This window comes from Perissodus microlepis, chromosome 9 (assembly GCF_051167445.1).
Source record: "Perissodus microlepis isolate ML-2025 ecotype Zambia chromosome 9, ASM5116744v1, whole genome shotgun sequence".
Lineage (NCBI taxonomy): Eukaryota > Metazoa > Chordata > Actinopteri > Cichliformes > Cichlidae > Perissodus > Perissodus microlepis.
Window position 1 is genome coordinate 23312080 of NC_140469.1, and position 15646 is coordinate 23327725.

General features: G+C 41.6%; 1 protein-coding gene across 2 annotated transcripts in view; it reads right to left on the reverse strand.

Annotated features, from left to right (window-relative positions):
- The window catches only part of gpr158a (G protein-coupled receptor 158a), a 98651-nt gene extending 83832 nt beyond the window's left edge, over positions 1 to 14819 (reverse strand). For both annotated transcript variants that reach the window (XM_084939714.1, XM_084939713.1), the window contains exon 1: positions 13237 to 14819. In XM_084939714.1, coding sequence (XP_084795840.1) covers positions 13237 to 14114 — 878 coding nt within the window. In that variant the 5' untranslated portion in view covers positions 14115 to 14819. The remainder of the gene's footprint in view (positions 1 to 13236) is intronic.
- Positions 14820 to 15646: the final 827 nt, after the last annotated feature.

Here is a 15646-nt window from a genome sequence, read left to right on the forward strand (position 1 = left end):
CTACACGTCAGAATTTGGCTTTAAATTTTAACTGGCAGGAGCTATGCTAGCAAAGCTATTCACCTCATCTATTTTAGTGTTGTGGCTGATTGGTGATTCATGACTGAGATCTGTTTCAGGGTGTAGATGATGAAAGTTTCAGCTAATGATCATTGGCTATTAAGGCTTTAATTAGTGCCCAATGATTTGTTAATGTATTTTGCCCCTGGTGCCACTTTGTTAAAGTGTCATGGTCTGGAGAACACTGTTATCTGCAGCCTGTTTTTAAATGAACAACCCTCTTCACATCTTATTCAACTTGTTTTTGTAATTTAACGTTAATAATAAGGCATTTTGACTGATGACAAACCTGTATGTAAAAGAGTACTTGATTAGATATTTGGTACGATTCTGTGGTTTCCATCATATCATACAGTAGAGTTGCACCAACTACTAATGATCAGAATCAGAATACTTTAATAATCTTTAAGGAAAATATGTGGGTTACAGTTGCTCCAACACAGTAAGAGTAACAGACTAAACTAATTAAATAATACAATATATTATAAAGGTTACAGATCTCTATGTAGTTTAGATTGATGACTAATGTAAAATTAGTTATGGCTTCATACATTAGCAACCTAGTCCTAGATGGCAGTTAGCATACTCTGTGCTCACATGAGCTGGAACTCATACAAACACCTTGTCCCATACTGCTCAGTTTTGAGACCAGGCAAAAGTGTGGTTTCCATAGTAACACCTTGGTTGAACCATGTCTTGCTGTAACTAAACAATACACAACAGCAGGTGGCAGAAGATGCTGTCAATGTTGACATATCACTTTTTTGGGGAGAATAAAAGACAGAGTTCACGGTTTATGTAATTTAACAAAAAAAAACAAAAAACAAATGACAGAATGCAATAAAAAAAAAACTGCACCTGTGACAAACTGAAAGTGGGAGAAGCAGCAGGTACCAAAGGAAAGGCAAAATTTACTGATACATAAGCGTTAAAAAAAACTGTGGATATTTCAGAATGTCATAGCAGAAGAAAACACAGGCAGAACTAGCAGCTTTATCACAGGACTGTAACCGGCTTACAGTCTTATTATTTTCATCTGCGTGTTTAAACTGTCCACCTGTTCACCATATAGTGCCCTTTATCATGCCCACACCATTTTATAGTGGTGCTCAAAATCTCATCTGTAAACTTCCACTGTAGTGCACTACAAAATCATCACACGTACCACGCAGGTTCTATTATGCTTTTGTGAGCAGATACATTTCTTATCATTTTTATTTAAATGCTGTGGGGAGATAAGTTTCAATTGCACTGTGCAATCATTCAGACATAGCAATGCTGAGTTATCCCTGGCCCCAAGTATGATGCAGATGTTCTGCTATTGTTTTGGTGACAGATATCTGGAGCAAATGTATCATCAGCTGTCTGCACTTGTTCCCTAGTTAGTCCAAACGCCATATGAGTGAAAAACTGGACAATTCAAACAGAGCCAGGCAATTCTTAATTTTTGGTTGGCTGACTTTGAGTGGATAGAAACCCAGTATGTACAACATTAGCTACCCTTCAGTTCCCCCTTTCTCATGTTAAATCTCTTCCTCATGTATGACCTTTGCTTGTTTCTGGACTTTTGTTAGTCCCTTGCTGGAAATAGTCGCTTCACTGACTTCTTCACTGTGAGAGCACTGCCCGTTTTGGATGAAAGATTCCCATTGTGTCCCAGTTTCCTGCATCTGAGTCCTCGAACACAAGAGTTCTTCAGCGCACACACACACACACACACACACACACACATTTAGTTGAAACAATACAACATGAAATGAAAAAAAAAATCAAAGAAATATCAAAAATAAACAGGAGGGAATATACTACACATTAATAAAGCAACCCTTAGAATAAGTTACTGTTCCAAACATGGTATCTAAAATCTTTTTTTAGCCTAATATTAAGAAATTAACTTACTATGCTAAATAAGAAATTAACTTACTTACTTACTTACTATTAAGAAATTAACTATCCCTCCCTCCATTTTCTTCCACTAAACAGATTCAGGGTACTCGGGGACAAAAGGTTACCCCACCTGTCATAAAGTAAGACAGGTGCATATCCTTGTAGTTAGTGGGGTAAGCTAAACTAAGTCAAACTAAAGTCCATCATGTAGATAATTCAAATTTATTTAGGGAATTATCTATTTGTTGTTATCTATTTATTTGGCCACGTAAACTGTCATTGGTAAACATGACAAGTGATAATGCTAAGGCCATCTTCAAGCCTTGATGGTTTCATTTAATGCCGGGATTCCAAACAAATCAAATTACCACAACTGACACACAGCATGAGACATTGTGGAGGCTCTGCAGGCCTACAGCAGTCTTTGTCCATCTGGTAATCCATGCTAGAGTGTTATCACTTATTTAGCATAGTAAGTAAAAGCTCCAGGGTCAAAACAAGCAGCTAAAACTTGGGGATGTGTTGCACTGGTGTTTCCCTGTGCATGAAGAGACTAGTTGTTTGTCCCAAAAAAAACAAAATAAAAAAATATATACATGTTATCAAAATAGCAATAAAAAATAATAATGTACACGCATACACAAATACTGCTGCTCTGGCATGTTCTCCAGGTGTATAAGAGGCGGTTTACTATTCCCGGTTCCCAGTGGACACCAGGTGAGTGCAATGCTCTCTTTGCCTGTACCTCTGTTATTAATAACTGCTGCTCTGGTCCTGCCTTGGGGCAAACTGACCTCGCTGCTTTCTCCTGCACTGCTGGTTGTTTCGTGTGAGAAATTACATGCAATTCTCTGTTATGTAATAAGGATTGGAAATGTCGCACTGAAACACAGCAGACGCACAAGAATACGGCGATTTGTTAGTGATGGAGGATTCATGAAACCGTTAGTTTCAGTGGCAGCTGAAGTATTAACATTTGCTTAGGTTTTGCATTTGAAAAGTGAGTCTGCACAAAGAGGAAAATAGTCTGCAGTCGGCTTCTCTTTTTTTCCCCTTCTGCTCCCAACTCCCCAGGCAACCTTTACCTTCCCAGTCAAAGAGGACATATGGTGTATAAAATGGCTTTTGGGGGGAAAAAAGAAAGAAGAAAATGCTGGAAACGGTGGTGTTGACTGGGTATGTGCTGCACAAAGACTGGGTCGTAATTGAGAGCAGCAGCGAGGAGCATGTGGCAGAGCCATCATGGTGGCCATCAAGGCCCTCGGGCATAAAGACAGGATTATCACAGAGAGCAAGAGATAGAGGTGCCCAAGGAAACAGAGTGCTTTCTCCTTTCATCCTCCATTCTTTGTGGGTCTAAAGGCCAGGCCAGCAAAGAGAGGAGCATCCCACCAGCAGGAGTCTTTCTGACTGACTCTTTCTGAGCTAATGTTAGCTGCACAAACATTAAGAAGCTGACTGTAGATATATCTGCATAATAGCTTATATTCACAAAAGGATATTCATCAAAAGATGCTTGCATTGAAGGCCTGCCTGTGTCCTCTTTGTTACAAGTCAGTCTTAGATGTATTCATCAGTGAACACTGAATTTCATACGCTTTGAGCTATAGGTCTCAAAGAAGAAAATAGACTGAAACTGATTAGCCTGTTTAGTCACAGGACAGGATGCTGCAATATATAAAAACTTTAGCTAGTTTAGGGCCTTACATAGACCTAAAACAAACCTACTTTAAAAAATGTTTAGTTATGTTAAAACAATGGGAAATTGATAGACTACCAAATGTGAAATGTTACTTATACTTAACAGCTGTCTGGTGTAAGTGTTCATTGCATATAAGCACTGCGATACCTAAAATCACAGGTGTCGAACTCCAGGCCTCGAGGGCCGGTGTCCTGCAGGTTTTAGATGTAACCTTGATACAATACAGCTGATTTAAAGGCTAAATGACCTCCTCAACATGTCTTGAAGTTCTCCAGAGTCCTGGTAATGAACTAATCGTTTGATTCAGGTGTGCTGACCCAGGGTGAGATCCAAAAACTGCAGGACACCCGCCCTCGAGGCCTGGAGTTTGACATCCCTGCTTAAGTCTTCAGTTTACAGTTACAGCTAATTTCTCAGTTTCCTACATGCTCTTACAGGGAGTGCAGAATTATTAGGCAAATGAGTATTTTGTCCACACCATCCTCTGCATGCATGTTGTCTTACTCCAAGCTGTATAGGCTCGAAAGCCTACTACCAATTAAGCATATTAGGTGATGTGCATCTCTGTAATGAGAAGGGGTGTGGTCTAATGACATCAACACCGTATATCAGGTGTGCATAATTATTAGGCAACGTCCTTTCCTTTGGCAAAATGGGTCAAAAGAAGGACTTGACAGGCTCAGAAAAGTCAAAAATAGTGAGATATCTTGCAGAGGGATGCAGCAATCTCAAAATTGCAAAGCTTCTGAAGCGTGATCATCGAACAAGCAAGCGTTTCATTCAAAATAGTCAACAGGGTCGCAAGAAGCGTGTGGAAAAACCAAGGCGCAAAATAACTGCCCATGAACTGAGAAAAGTCAAGCGTGCAGCTGCCAAGATGCCACTTGCCACCAGTTTGGCCATATTTCAGAGCTGCAACATCACTGGAGTGCCCAAAAGCACAAGGTGTGCAATACTCAGAGACATGGCCAAGGTAAGAAAGGCTGAAAGACGACCACCACTGAACAAGACACACAAGCTGAAACGTCAAGACTGGGCCAAGAAATATCTCAAGACTGGTTTTTCTAAGGTTTTATGGACTGATGAAATGAGAGTCAGTCTTGATGGGCCAGATGGATGGGCCCGTGGCTGGATTGGTAAAGGGCAGAGAGCTCCAGTCCGACTCAGACGCCAGCAAGGTGGAGTACTGGTTTGGGCTGGTATCATCAAAGATGAGCTTGTGGGGCCTTTTCGGGTTGAGGATGGAGTCAAGCTCAACTCCCAGTCCTACTGCCAGTTTCTGGAAGACACCTTCTTCAAGCTGTGGTACAGGAAGAAGTCTGCATCCTTCAAGAAAAACATGATTTTCATGCAGGACAATGCTCCATCACACGCGTCCAAGTACTCCACAGCGTGGCTGGCAAGAAAGGGTATAAAAGAAGAAAAACTAATGACATGGCCACCTTGTTCACCTGATCTGAACCCCATTGAGAACCTGTGGTCCATCATCAAATGTGAGATTTACAAGGAGGGAAAACAGTACACCTCTCTGAACAGTGTCTGGGAGGCTGTGGTTGCTGCTGCACGCAATGTTGATGGTGAACAGATCAAAACACTGACAGAATCCATGGATGGCAGGCTTTTGAGTGTCCTTGCAAAGAAAGGTGGCTATATTGGTCGCTGATTTGTTTTTGTTTTGTTTTTGAATGTCAGAAATGTATATTTGTGAATGTGGAGATGTTATATTTGTTTCATAGGTAAAAATAAATCATTGAAATGGGTATATATTTGTTTTTTGTTAAGTTGCCTAATAATTATGCACAGTAATAGTCACCTGCACACACAGATATCCCCCTAAAATAGCTAAAACTAAAAACTACTTCCAAAAACATTCAGCTTTGATATTAATGAGTTTTGTGGGTTCATTGAGAACATGGTTGTTGTTCAATAATAAAATTATTCCTCAAAAATACAACTTGCCTAATAATTCTGCACTCCCTGTATTTTTTCACTCCTATTCTCTCAAATACTAAATTTTCTTTGTTTGAACATTTTTAATTGCTAGCTAACATTTTTTAACTAAATGTGTAAAGAATAAAAAAACATATTTAATATATTTAAGTCTCTTCTTTTCATTGTGCAGGGTTAAAATTTTAAATGTTTACTACAAGCTCCTCCTACACAATCAGAAGCTGAGCAATTACATTTGGCACATGGGTATGATGTCATCACATTGCCTATCAACCACTTACTAAAATGCTAAAATGACCCATTAAGCTTTGTACACACTGTTCACGATTTACTTATCACACGCTGCTTTGAAGTTGATGGCGCCATTCCAGGCTGTGGTTGCCTATGTGATCCTCTCACATTTGTTCTACCAAGTAATATGTCAATGAACATTATTGTTCTCTCGCACTGGCATTTGCTTCAGTTACTCACCTTAAAGTTGTGAAAAGTTTATCTTAGGTACTGCCCACTTCTCATCATCAGCAGTTATTTGCCCGTAGTGAGTTGAAGTTGCAGAACGTTATTCACTTTCTATTCACGTTCTAGAAGATCTCATTTATGCTCTTCACTGCTTAATGCCTCTGTAGAGAGACTTATCCATGATTTGATAGCTTAGCACAGCTAACTGTTGCCAAAAAATTCAAGGTCAAACTCAAGACACAAGAATTTGGGTTCCAATATCTACCCTTCTCATGGTAAATACAAGCCAATTGGAAGGTACCATAAATTCATAAAGCACCTTGTAGACACTATCCCTTCACTATTTAGATCACTAGCTTCTTAGCTAAGAAGCTATCAATCACTATCAATAGTGATCAATAGTTTAAAAGTTTACTGATTGTTTTAAAACTGCTTTATAGACAGTTATCCGGACAGTTATTGTACAGTTGCAAGGTTTATTGATAAAGCACTGGTAATGGTTAATAAATACTGTACATCACAACTATACGCATTGTCCGATGCTTGTTATGAAGCTGAAACTGGTTCTTGTAAATTAAGTGATATTTAACCTCCCAGTTCCCTAGCAAAAAAAAAAAAAATCAGTGTTTGATTATTCTGTGGAGGTTAAAGTCCAATGACTTAATCGGTGGGCATGCTGTACACTGCCTTCTGCATGCTCTATCCACGTGGCACCCTCACCTAATGTAGGTAAATATTTTGAGTATTTTTACAAAACACATCTTGAGCAGACCTGTGCTACATGTAACAAAGTGCAACTTTGAACGATGGAAGTATTCACATACTGTCTGGAACTGAAGCAAAACATTCCCTTAAACCAAAGTTAATGCAAAAGAGATGAAAACACAAAAGCTTAAAAGTCATCCTTTAGCAGTGTAGCCAAAGGAGTTGCAAGCCTGCATGAACTTGCATGCACATATCTCCTACTCCGGGTCTCGACAAGAACACGGTGCTGTCCTTTTAGGAGGGCACAATTTGTGCATTATGCCGTGGAACCATCACAATGCAGGAACCCGTGCAGCTTTCTCAAGGAAAATGTCCCTTACGTGATGGAAATGCATTAAGCTGACAGGACACGTAGAAAATGTGAGTCGAGCCGCCGGGCACGATGCTGCTTGTCTACCATCATTTCAGTGCAACCTGGGTTATTTTATTGAGTCCTGTCTCTGGTCATCAAAAAAGACACAGCGCCTGTGGGGAAGTGGCTGTGACAGAAAGTGAATAAAGACTGCTTCTTCTTCAGATTGCTGGCACTTTCTCTTATAGTCGGTACGCTCGTGTCATTAAAGGAAAAGTTCACCCCAAAATCCAATTTCTGTGTATTTTTTTTCTCCCTCTGGCTTGTAGCGCTTACATAGTTATTAGCAAAAAAAAATCCTACCAAACAGCACTCTTTAATACCTGAGTAGCTCGATTTTCCTTAATGTTGACATTTACTGGCTGAAGGCTTTGACAGGCCACCTTACTGAGCAGCGGAGTCCCACTGACGTCAGCAGTAAGAGAAGCAGCGCCTCGGGGATATTTAACCCCTGCTTCCTCCAGGTCGCACTCAATGGAAAATCTACAAGGTCGGACTCGTTTTTGCTCATCGGGTTTAAAAGCTTCCTTCTGTGTGTACAGTTTAGTTTTCTCCTTGCTGGTATGCTTAGCTGCAAATCTAATTTACCTCTTGGATGCATTTTTTTTTTACTCCTACCACCTTTCATCTCAGTTTATCATCAAACATTATTGCATTTAGCCTCGGGAATTGTGGGATTTTCTTCCTATTTGTTTCTGGATGGAGTCCATGGAAGCAGATGCTGCTGGCTCCTCCTGGAGCTCCAGGCCTCCCACTCTGTTACATGCTGGGTATCACAAAGCACTCGGGCTGTCCAGACAGAGTTGCGTGAATAGTAAAATGAGAGGCAAAGCAAAAACGTAGAGGATCCTGCATATAGTTAGAACTTATTTGGCCTTTTTGAGAGATAAGCTGAAAATGCATACTTTTCACCATTTAGTTTTGCTTTTAAGCTTCATTTAATCTTGCTTATTCCTGCTGCTGCCGGTGAAACTGCCTGAGCTCCAGCCTCAAAGCAATTAAGGTCTGTGTTGTGAAAGGTGAGCTTGAAGTAATGCGCCTGCCTCACTTTCCTTCCCTTACTTTCTTTTGTTTGTTCTAACACTTTTTTCTTTATTTGTGCCTCTGCTGTCATGAGTTTCTATCTGAAGTTAGAGTGATCTGCCAATTAGGACTACAAAGTGTCATCCTGAAGAATGTCTGAACCTCCACCAATGGCATTCACACGCTCACACACACACACACACACACACACACAGATACACACTGCACACTTGGAAACAGCCAATCCTCTCTGTGCGGGTTAAGCTGTCTCCCCTGTGCCTTGAGCGCAGCTGAAGAGACAGACTGGAAAGGAAAGAGATGAAGTGCGAGAGGTGCGATTTCTTGCACCTTCGCAGAAACAACAGGTCGATCTATCGCAAACGAACGTCCGCACACTTCTGCTTCGACAAGTCACATAAGTTGTTTAGCACCTGCACGTTCAACAAGCAAAAGGGGCGACGTGGGGGGGTAGTCTCGGTTTGTGTTAATTTCCATATGCCAGAGGCACGAAAAAGTCCAAACGAGTCACCTTGCTGCTTGCAACATCATCACCCTAAAGAGGAAGTGACTGAGGCTGGAAATAAAGACAGCCCGTGCAGGGTTGTTGTTCTACATCTTTCATTATTAATTCATTGTTGTATTGATTGTGTATTCATCTGGAGGGGAAGCGGAGGAGAACTGATGTCTGAGGCAGCTATATTAGCCAGCACTTCCCTTCCTCTCCTGTTTCTTATCTGGCAGGCTGCTGAGGCGCTGGGAGGATGCAGGGTGAGCCGCCTGCTACTCTGATACAAGCGTCAGAAAGACGGCTGTGAGGAAAGATACAAACCTGGAAAAAGGGCACGACAATGTGGAAAAAAAGAAGAGCTTGACCAGAGATGGGCAGTAACGCGTTACGCGTTACTGCCCATCTCGCGTTACTTGTAACGAGTTACTGTAATCCGATTACTTTTTGAGTAACGAGTAAAGTAAGGGATTACTATTGCAAAAAGGGTAATTAGATTACTGTTACTTTCCCGTAAGCACGCTGCGTTACTGCGTTACTAAAACCGTGATTTTCTTGCGAGAGTGTCTCATGATAATGATGTAAGCGAGTGCGACGTTCGTGGCAACAGCTGTGTGCAGATCAACAATGGATAATATATCGAGTGCGGGAGAGAGTATGAGCATGCAGCGTTTAAAGCGTGGAAGTACTGACCTTACTTTGAGTTTGATTCCGTAAAAAGTGACAAAAACATTAGCGTCCGTTGTTCACTGCGTGGGAAGAAAACCCCTAAACTTCAGAGCAAGCGCCGAGTGCGCTACCACGTAATGTGAAATTCACAGAGAAACTCGGGGATTCTTCAACTGACCGCTGCGGCACACCTGCACCAGGGTAAACCTCCGCCTACCCCACTCCTGCTGTACAGGTGAAAATAGAGCAAAAGGACCGCTAGTCTTTGATTTTATTTATTTTCTTCTGTGTTTCACTTGCATTTATTTGAAAGAGTGAGTGTAAACACAAAAAATATTTTATTTTATGTGCTGGAATGTGCAGAAAATAGGTTTAAATGTTAAACTAATTTCTTCCAGTCACCGAATGTTGCATATAATTAAATTTTTGCTTGATGCATAAAGTTAAAAGGTTAAAACTAATAAAACAAGTTTTAAAAAGAGACTTTTCCATTTGATTACATTTTGTATGATGGATTGTGCAGAAAAAGTAGAATTGGGCTGAAAGATCTATCGCTTTATCACCTATTCATGTTGTAAATCGTGTTTTTAAAAAGTAACTAAGTAACTAAGTAATTAATTACTTTTGAAAATAAGTAATCAGTAAAGTAACGGGATTACTTTTTTGGGGAAGTAATCAGTAATTAGTTACTGATTACTTTTTTCAAGTAACTTGACCAACACTGAGCTTGACTGTGCAAAATATGTATTTCAAAGCCAAGTGGTACACATGAACCAAGCTGACTGTCAAGTTTTTCAAGACCGCACCAGTGATTAATGAGAACAGCATGTCCTTTCTTAACAATTTAAATTTCTTTCTAACATTTGGGTCAACAGGAGAGAGAGACGGAAACCAGACAGAAAGGGTAGTGAGAGGTTTAAAAGTTCTACTGCAATATTTCTCCTAGGACTATTCATCTCATCTCCATGTGTCCTGTTATATTTCAGGTTGAATCAGCACGCATTTGATGCAATCTTTGAGATCCTCTCATGGCAAAAAGATGAGATTTGGTGAGTATTGACTTCATTAGTAATGGGGTAGTTCAACACTTTTACACAGTGTATACAAAGCCACTGCAAGAAGCCAATGAACCGGACTAATCATAAAGGTTGAAACCACTAGCCTGGGTCTGCAAAATTCATCTGAACCTCACTGAATGCAGTTGAAAGTACACAATTGATTAAAACTGCTTATGTGGCTTGATTTAATATGGCTTGGTATCAATCAAAAGCAACATGCATTTTTGAGAGAAGACTATTCTCACATATTTATGTTGAGAGCAGGAGAGGAGAGATGAAAGAACAACAGATCTTATGCAAATGTTAAGGACTAATACTATTCCTCCCCCTTCATCCTGCTTGGTAGCTCAGATCGCAACCTGATTCACCTAACCCTCTACTGTGTCCCTCTAGTCAAGAAGCAGCCTCTGACCACACGGATGGTGAGTATATGGTCATAGGATGCTTTTGTGGCCCTGCCAGGCCGCTCTGAGGTGAATGGTTGGCCAGTCCTCTGTGAGTCGTAGTGAGAGGACATTGATGGGAGCGTAAAATTGATCAGTCTACATAAATTTCTGTACCGACTCCATAATTCCAAAGGAACAACAACAAATCATGTGTAACAAAGGACATCAAAGCACTCCTTAAAAAGAAAACGAGGACCTTCAGAGCTGGCAGTATGGAGGAGAGAGATGCTTAAAGTATCCTAAAGAAATCCATCAAGGAGGACATGGACAACTACAGGAGAAAACTGGAGTGGAAAATCCAGCAGACCAACATGAGGGCAGTCTGGAGTGGCATGAAGTCCGTCATTGGTTTAAGACCAACAAACAGCGCTGCAGTTGAAAACTGTGGAATTAACCAATAGACTAAATCCGTTCTTTAATAGCACAAACCTATGCGCTTTAACTTTGGAATATTTAAAGCTCCTTAGTTTTTCTTATTTTTACTCTTTTTTTTAGGGAGACTTTACGTTTTATTTTAATATTTATATTTAACTTATATTAATGTCTGAAACAAGCCACACACACAAAAGTATTTGTGCTTAATTTTGCATTCTTTTCTTTTCTTTTGATACACTCAGTTACCTAACTAGTGTCAGAACTGATACCTCAGTGGAAAATACGGACACAAAAACTAAAAAGCAGCCTAAGGAGGCCACTTTTGGACTGCAACTGACTGTAGCAATGGGGTTTTGTAAAAAATAAAGAAATAACAATAATAATTAAAATAATAAAAAAAGAAAAATACGATATATTGTTCACTTTCAGTCTCTTTAGCATTAAGTGGTTCTTCGCTGTTTTGCTAGCTGCACTGAAATGGGAAAATCCAGCTACTGGCCATAATTTTAGGGTTTTTAGAGCATTTTCTAAATGAGGACTGCGTGGGGGAGAGCCTGTTTGAGTCTGGTGCACTGATAGTTCACCAGACAGACAAGCTGAAGTCCGACACTCTGATTTTTCCTCGTCAGTTAGGGTGTAGAGAACAAATGGCGTGTAAATTAGCCTTTATACATGTAGTGTTTCATGTCTACTTTAAGAGTATGAGGAGATATTTAGAAGATTTCAATGCTCCAAGAACCAAGAAAAGCACTAAAATGTAAATATTCTGATTGGTAAAACACTTAACTGTAAATTATGGTATAGATTGTACTCTCCTGTTTCTTTACTGTTCTTTACAGACAGCTTTTCAGGGATTTTACACAATACAAATACCTATACATCGCCTGCAGTGGGTTATGGAGAAGGCTTCAGCTGAACTGGTTTAATAAAAATGTCTGTAACTCAGATCCTTTGGGGACAAAAAATCTCCAAACAAAAAGTCTGGTTTCACTAATAAACTAGAGTTGGTTTGTCAGACAGGTTTGACTTCAGGTTGCTTTAGTGGGAGTCTGAGCTTTGCTGTGAAGCTGCTCTGAGAGGATTTAGTGTGGGATAACACCAGGTAGCTGATAGCCTATTACAGTATAATCACTGCAGGTTTTTGCTCATTTGCAATCCGTGCCAGCCTGTGAGCAACTAGAGTGTATCAATGAAAGATTCATTGAAGGCAGTACAAACACAACTAGTGATCTGGATTAAATATTCATTGAGGAGATGTTAGTCGGGATCCTATGGAGCTTTAACACTTGACTCTTTCAGTGCATGTCACTATTGCTGGAATAAAACATGGCTCATTATAGCATCGAGCTACAGCCGAGGAGGTTTTATGGTTTGGAGAAATTCAACCAAATATCCTCATCTGCTGCTGCTGCTGCTGCTGAGCTTCTTTTTCTTACAGAACTCATTGCAGATTTAACAGCCTCCTCTCTTGAAGAAGGTAAAAGAAAGGGCACAAGGCATTTCCTGAGTGCATCCCCTGTGAGTTTGAAAAATGAATTAGGGCTTGCAGCCAGAGGTTTCCACCGCTGTTACATCCAGTAACACCCTGGGTTATTTTTAGCATCCCGCCGTCTTGTCAGACTGGAGGAGAGAAGAAACCCCCCCCCCCCCCCCTCACCCCCCCACCCTCATGTAACAAGAGGAGGCTAGTGGGAAGCTGTAAGGCAGGTATGATCACCTTATAAAGCTTTATCCAGGTTTGGAGATGTAGTGGAGGGTAAGCTCACCTGAGCACACCTTTAGGTTGACAAAAAAAGTCATTGTTACATAAATATATCGTTCTGCTGAAAAAGTGAAGGCGCTGTACATTTGTGTTAGGCTTTGGAAATGTGGTTTTAAAAGGTAATAAAGAAATATACAGTGTATATATATATATATATATATATATATATATATATATGAATCACTTTTAGCTCATAGCTCAGGTTTGGACCCTCTGTGCTTACCTGAATTCAGGAGCCAGGTTGGATTTCAGGCCATAGAAGGCAGCAGATAAGGTCAAAAGCCAACGGGGAACAAAATTCCCATTTTCACACTCCAAGTAGGGCGCAGACCATCTGACGTGCGTCTTGTCCGGAATAAAACTCTCTCCTCTCTTCACTGAATTGTCCACCGATCTGAAATCTTGGCTCAGCGCTCTTTTATGGAAATTGGGGTTCTTCCTGTCTTTTATTTCGTGGTACCACTCTGTCTCTGCCGTGCGGTTGTGCAGATGTCGGTGGGCCATGCTGGAGAGGTCTTGGAGTACTATTTCACCGCCGGCCCTGGTGGCTTGAAGAAGCACCGAGGGCCCCGGGAAGGATGAATCCCCGCTAAAAGTAACAACCGCCCGGTGAATCTTGGCGTCTCCCTCCAGTATACTCCTGACTAACGCGTGGTACCACTCAATGTCTCGCCGGAGGTTGTGCTCCCTGGACCTGTTGGCTTGCAGGATCATGTTGAGGAAGTTTGTGGCGTGCAGCACCGTATCCAGCACGCTGCTCATGGAGTAATGCGGGGTAGCGTGTGACCTTCCCCGCAGAGAGGTGAGCTCGTACTTTCGCGAGCAGTTGGCATGCTTTAAGGTGGTCGAGTCCCCGGTGTGTAAAAAAGCCGTGACGACCCTGGGTAGAAGCTCGTCTGTCTTCTGCGGCAGCTCCGCCGTCTCCCCGGCAGCGTGATGAGGCGCACGGAGATGCGCCAGCTGCCAGCGGTGCGTCTGAGCGCCGTGAATCGCCTCCCGTGCCCCGTTATCCTCCCCGTGCCCTGACCATTCCGCGTATTTATGGTTTGATCCGATCACAAATCCAACTTGCAGCAGCAGCGACAGCCGGAAAACAGCCATCTCCCTCCAGAGAGCGACCACAGATGTTTGGGGGATTGCTGCTCGGAATTAACAGTGTCGTCGGGCGAGTGTGCTGTAGAAAAAACACAGAGAACCTATCAAATTGCCCCGCTAAACCATCGCTTCACCACTTGTAGGATATTCTTCTGAGCTCCACGCCTCTGTTCTTGAAATCACAAAAAGAGGGAAACCCGCCAGGAACCCCTTCCCTCGTCAAATGCCTTCTCCTTCCTCACAGATGCCTCATACAGCTTGTTGATGTTGAGTATCCGCTTGCAGCTGTTTCCCCCCACCTCTCTCTCTCCCTCTCTTTCACACACTGTAGACAAGACTGTGTTGGCTTTGCTGTGCCGCGGACGTTCTCCTTCTGCGTGTAGGCTACACAGACTGAATCAAAACGAGGAGGAGGGAGGGGTAAGGGGCGGTTATTATTATATTTATATGCTTTTTTTAGGAGGCACCGAGTCGAGGAGCTTCTCGCTTGGATGGCAAACGCACTCCGCCCTCTTCCGACCACAGCAAGCATTAAGCAGGCCTATAAAAGCCACGAAGAAGCAACATCAGGATCCGTGCGCTTTCAAAGCCCGTCGTCTTCGTCGTCTCATAGGGGCTCCAGGAGCGCCATTGATCCGCGTGTGGCCGCTTCTTCTGTCAATCTCGGAGCGGTGTTTGGTGGAGCGGTGAAGGAGCTGTCCGGCGCTGAAACCGATGAAGCACTGAAGGAGCTGTCCGACGCTGAAACAGACAAAGTCACCCTCAGCCGATTTATCACAATTAAGCACTTAATTTTAGATCAATTTTCGGAGACTAAGATTTTTTTTCTATCATCAGTGCGGGGAAAAGCTTTATTAAATACGATTTGATTCATGATTGTAAACTTTTGGAGCAAGGTACAGACTGGATTCATCTTTCCTTTCTAAATTGAAAAACATGTCATCTGCTATAGGCTGCTATCTTCAGATCTGAAAGCTGAAATGCTTCTGACTAAGAATTTATCTGCGTTTCTCTGATTTTCACCTGCTTCCACAACAATTCACCTGACCTTCACATTTAAAAATATGCTGGTGTATTGTTGGATAGATGAATAAGTGCACCACCAAATCTGAAGTCATTTGGATGAGAGGTTCTCATGTTTTGGCTAAAGGTTTTTCTACAATAGAAATTAAAGCCAAGCATCCAATCTCAGTTTAACCACAACAACAACGTGCTGCTCACTTAAACCTTGTGATGATGCCTGTGTTGACTTTCTTTTTTTGAGTTGTTTTCATCTAATATATGATTGCGTGTTTTCTGATTGGTTTCATTGTTGTTTATATGCCTGCAGTAATCTTTCCAAGGAGCCCTCTGTGTATAAATAGTCCTGTCTTCCCTTCAGTATGGGGCACAGCATGCATCCGTCATGCTCAGCTGTTAGGTTTCCAACTGTGTGATCTTCAGTTTTTGGATTTCCTTTGTTTCTGAACTTTGTTTATGGTCTAAAAAAGATCCATGCCCTCTTTATCACGCCTTTTGGTCCAAAACTGCACTGTTGT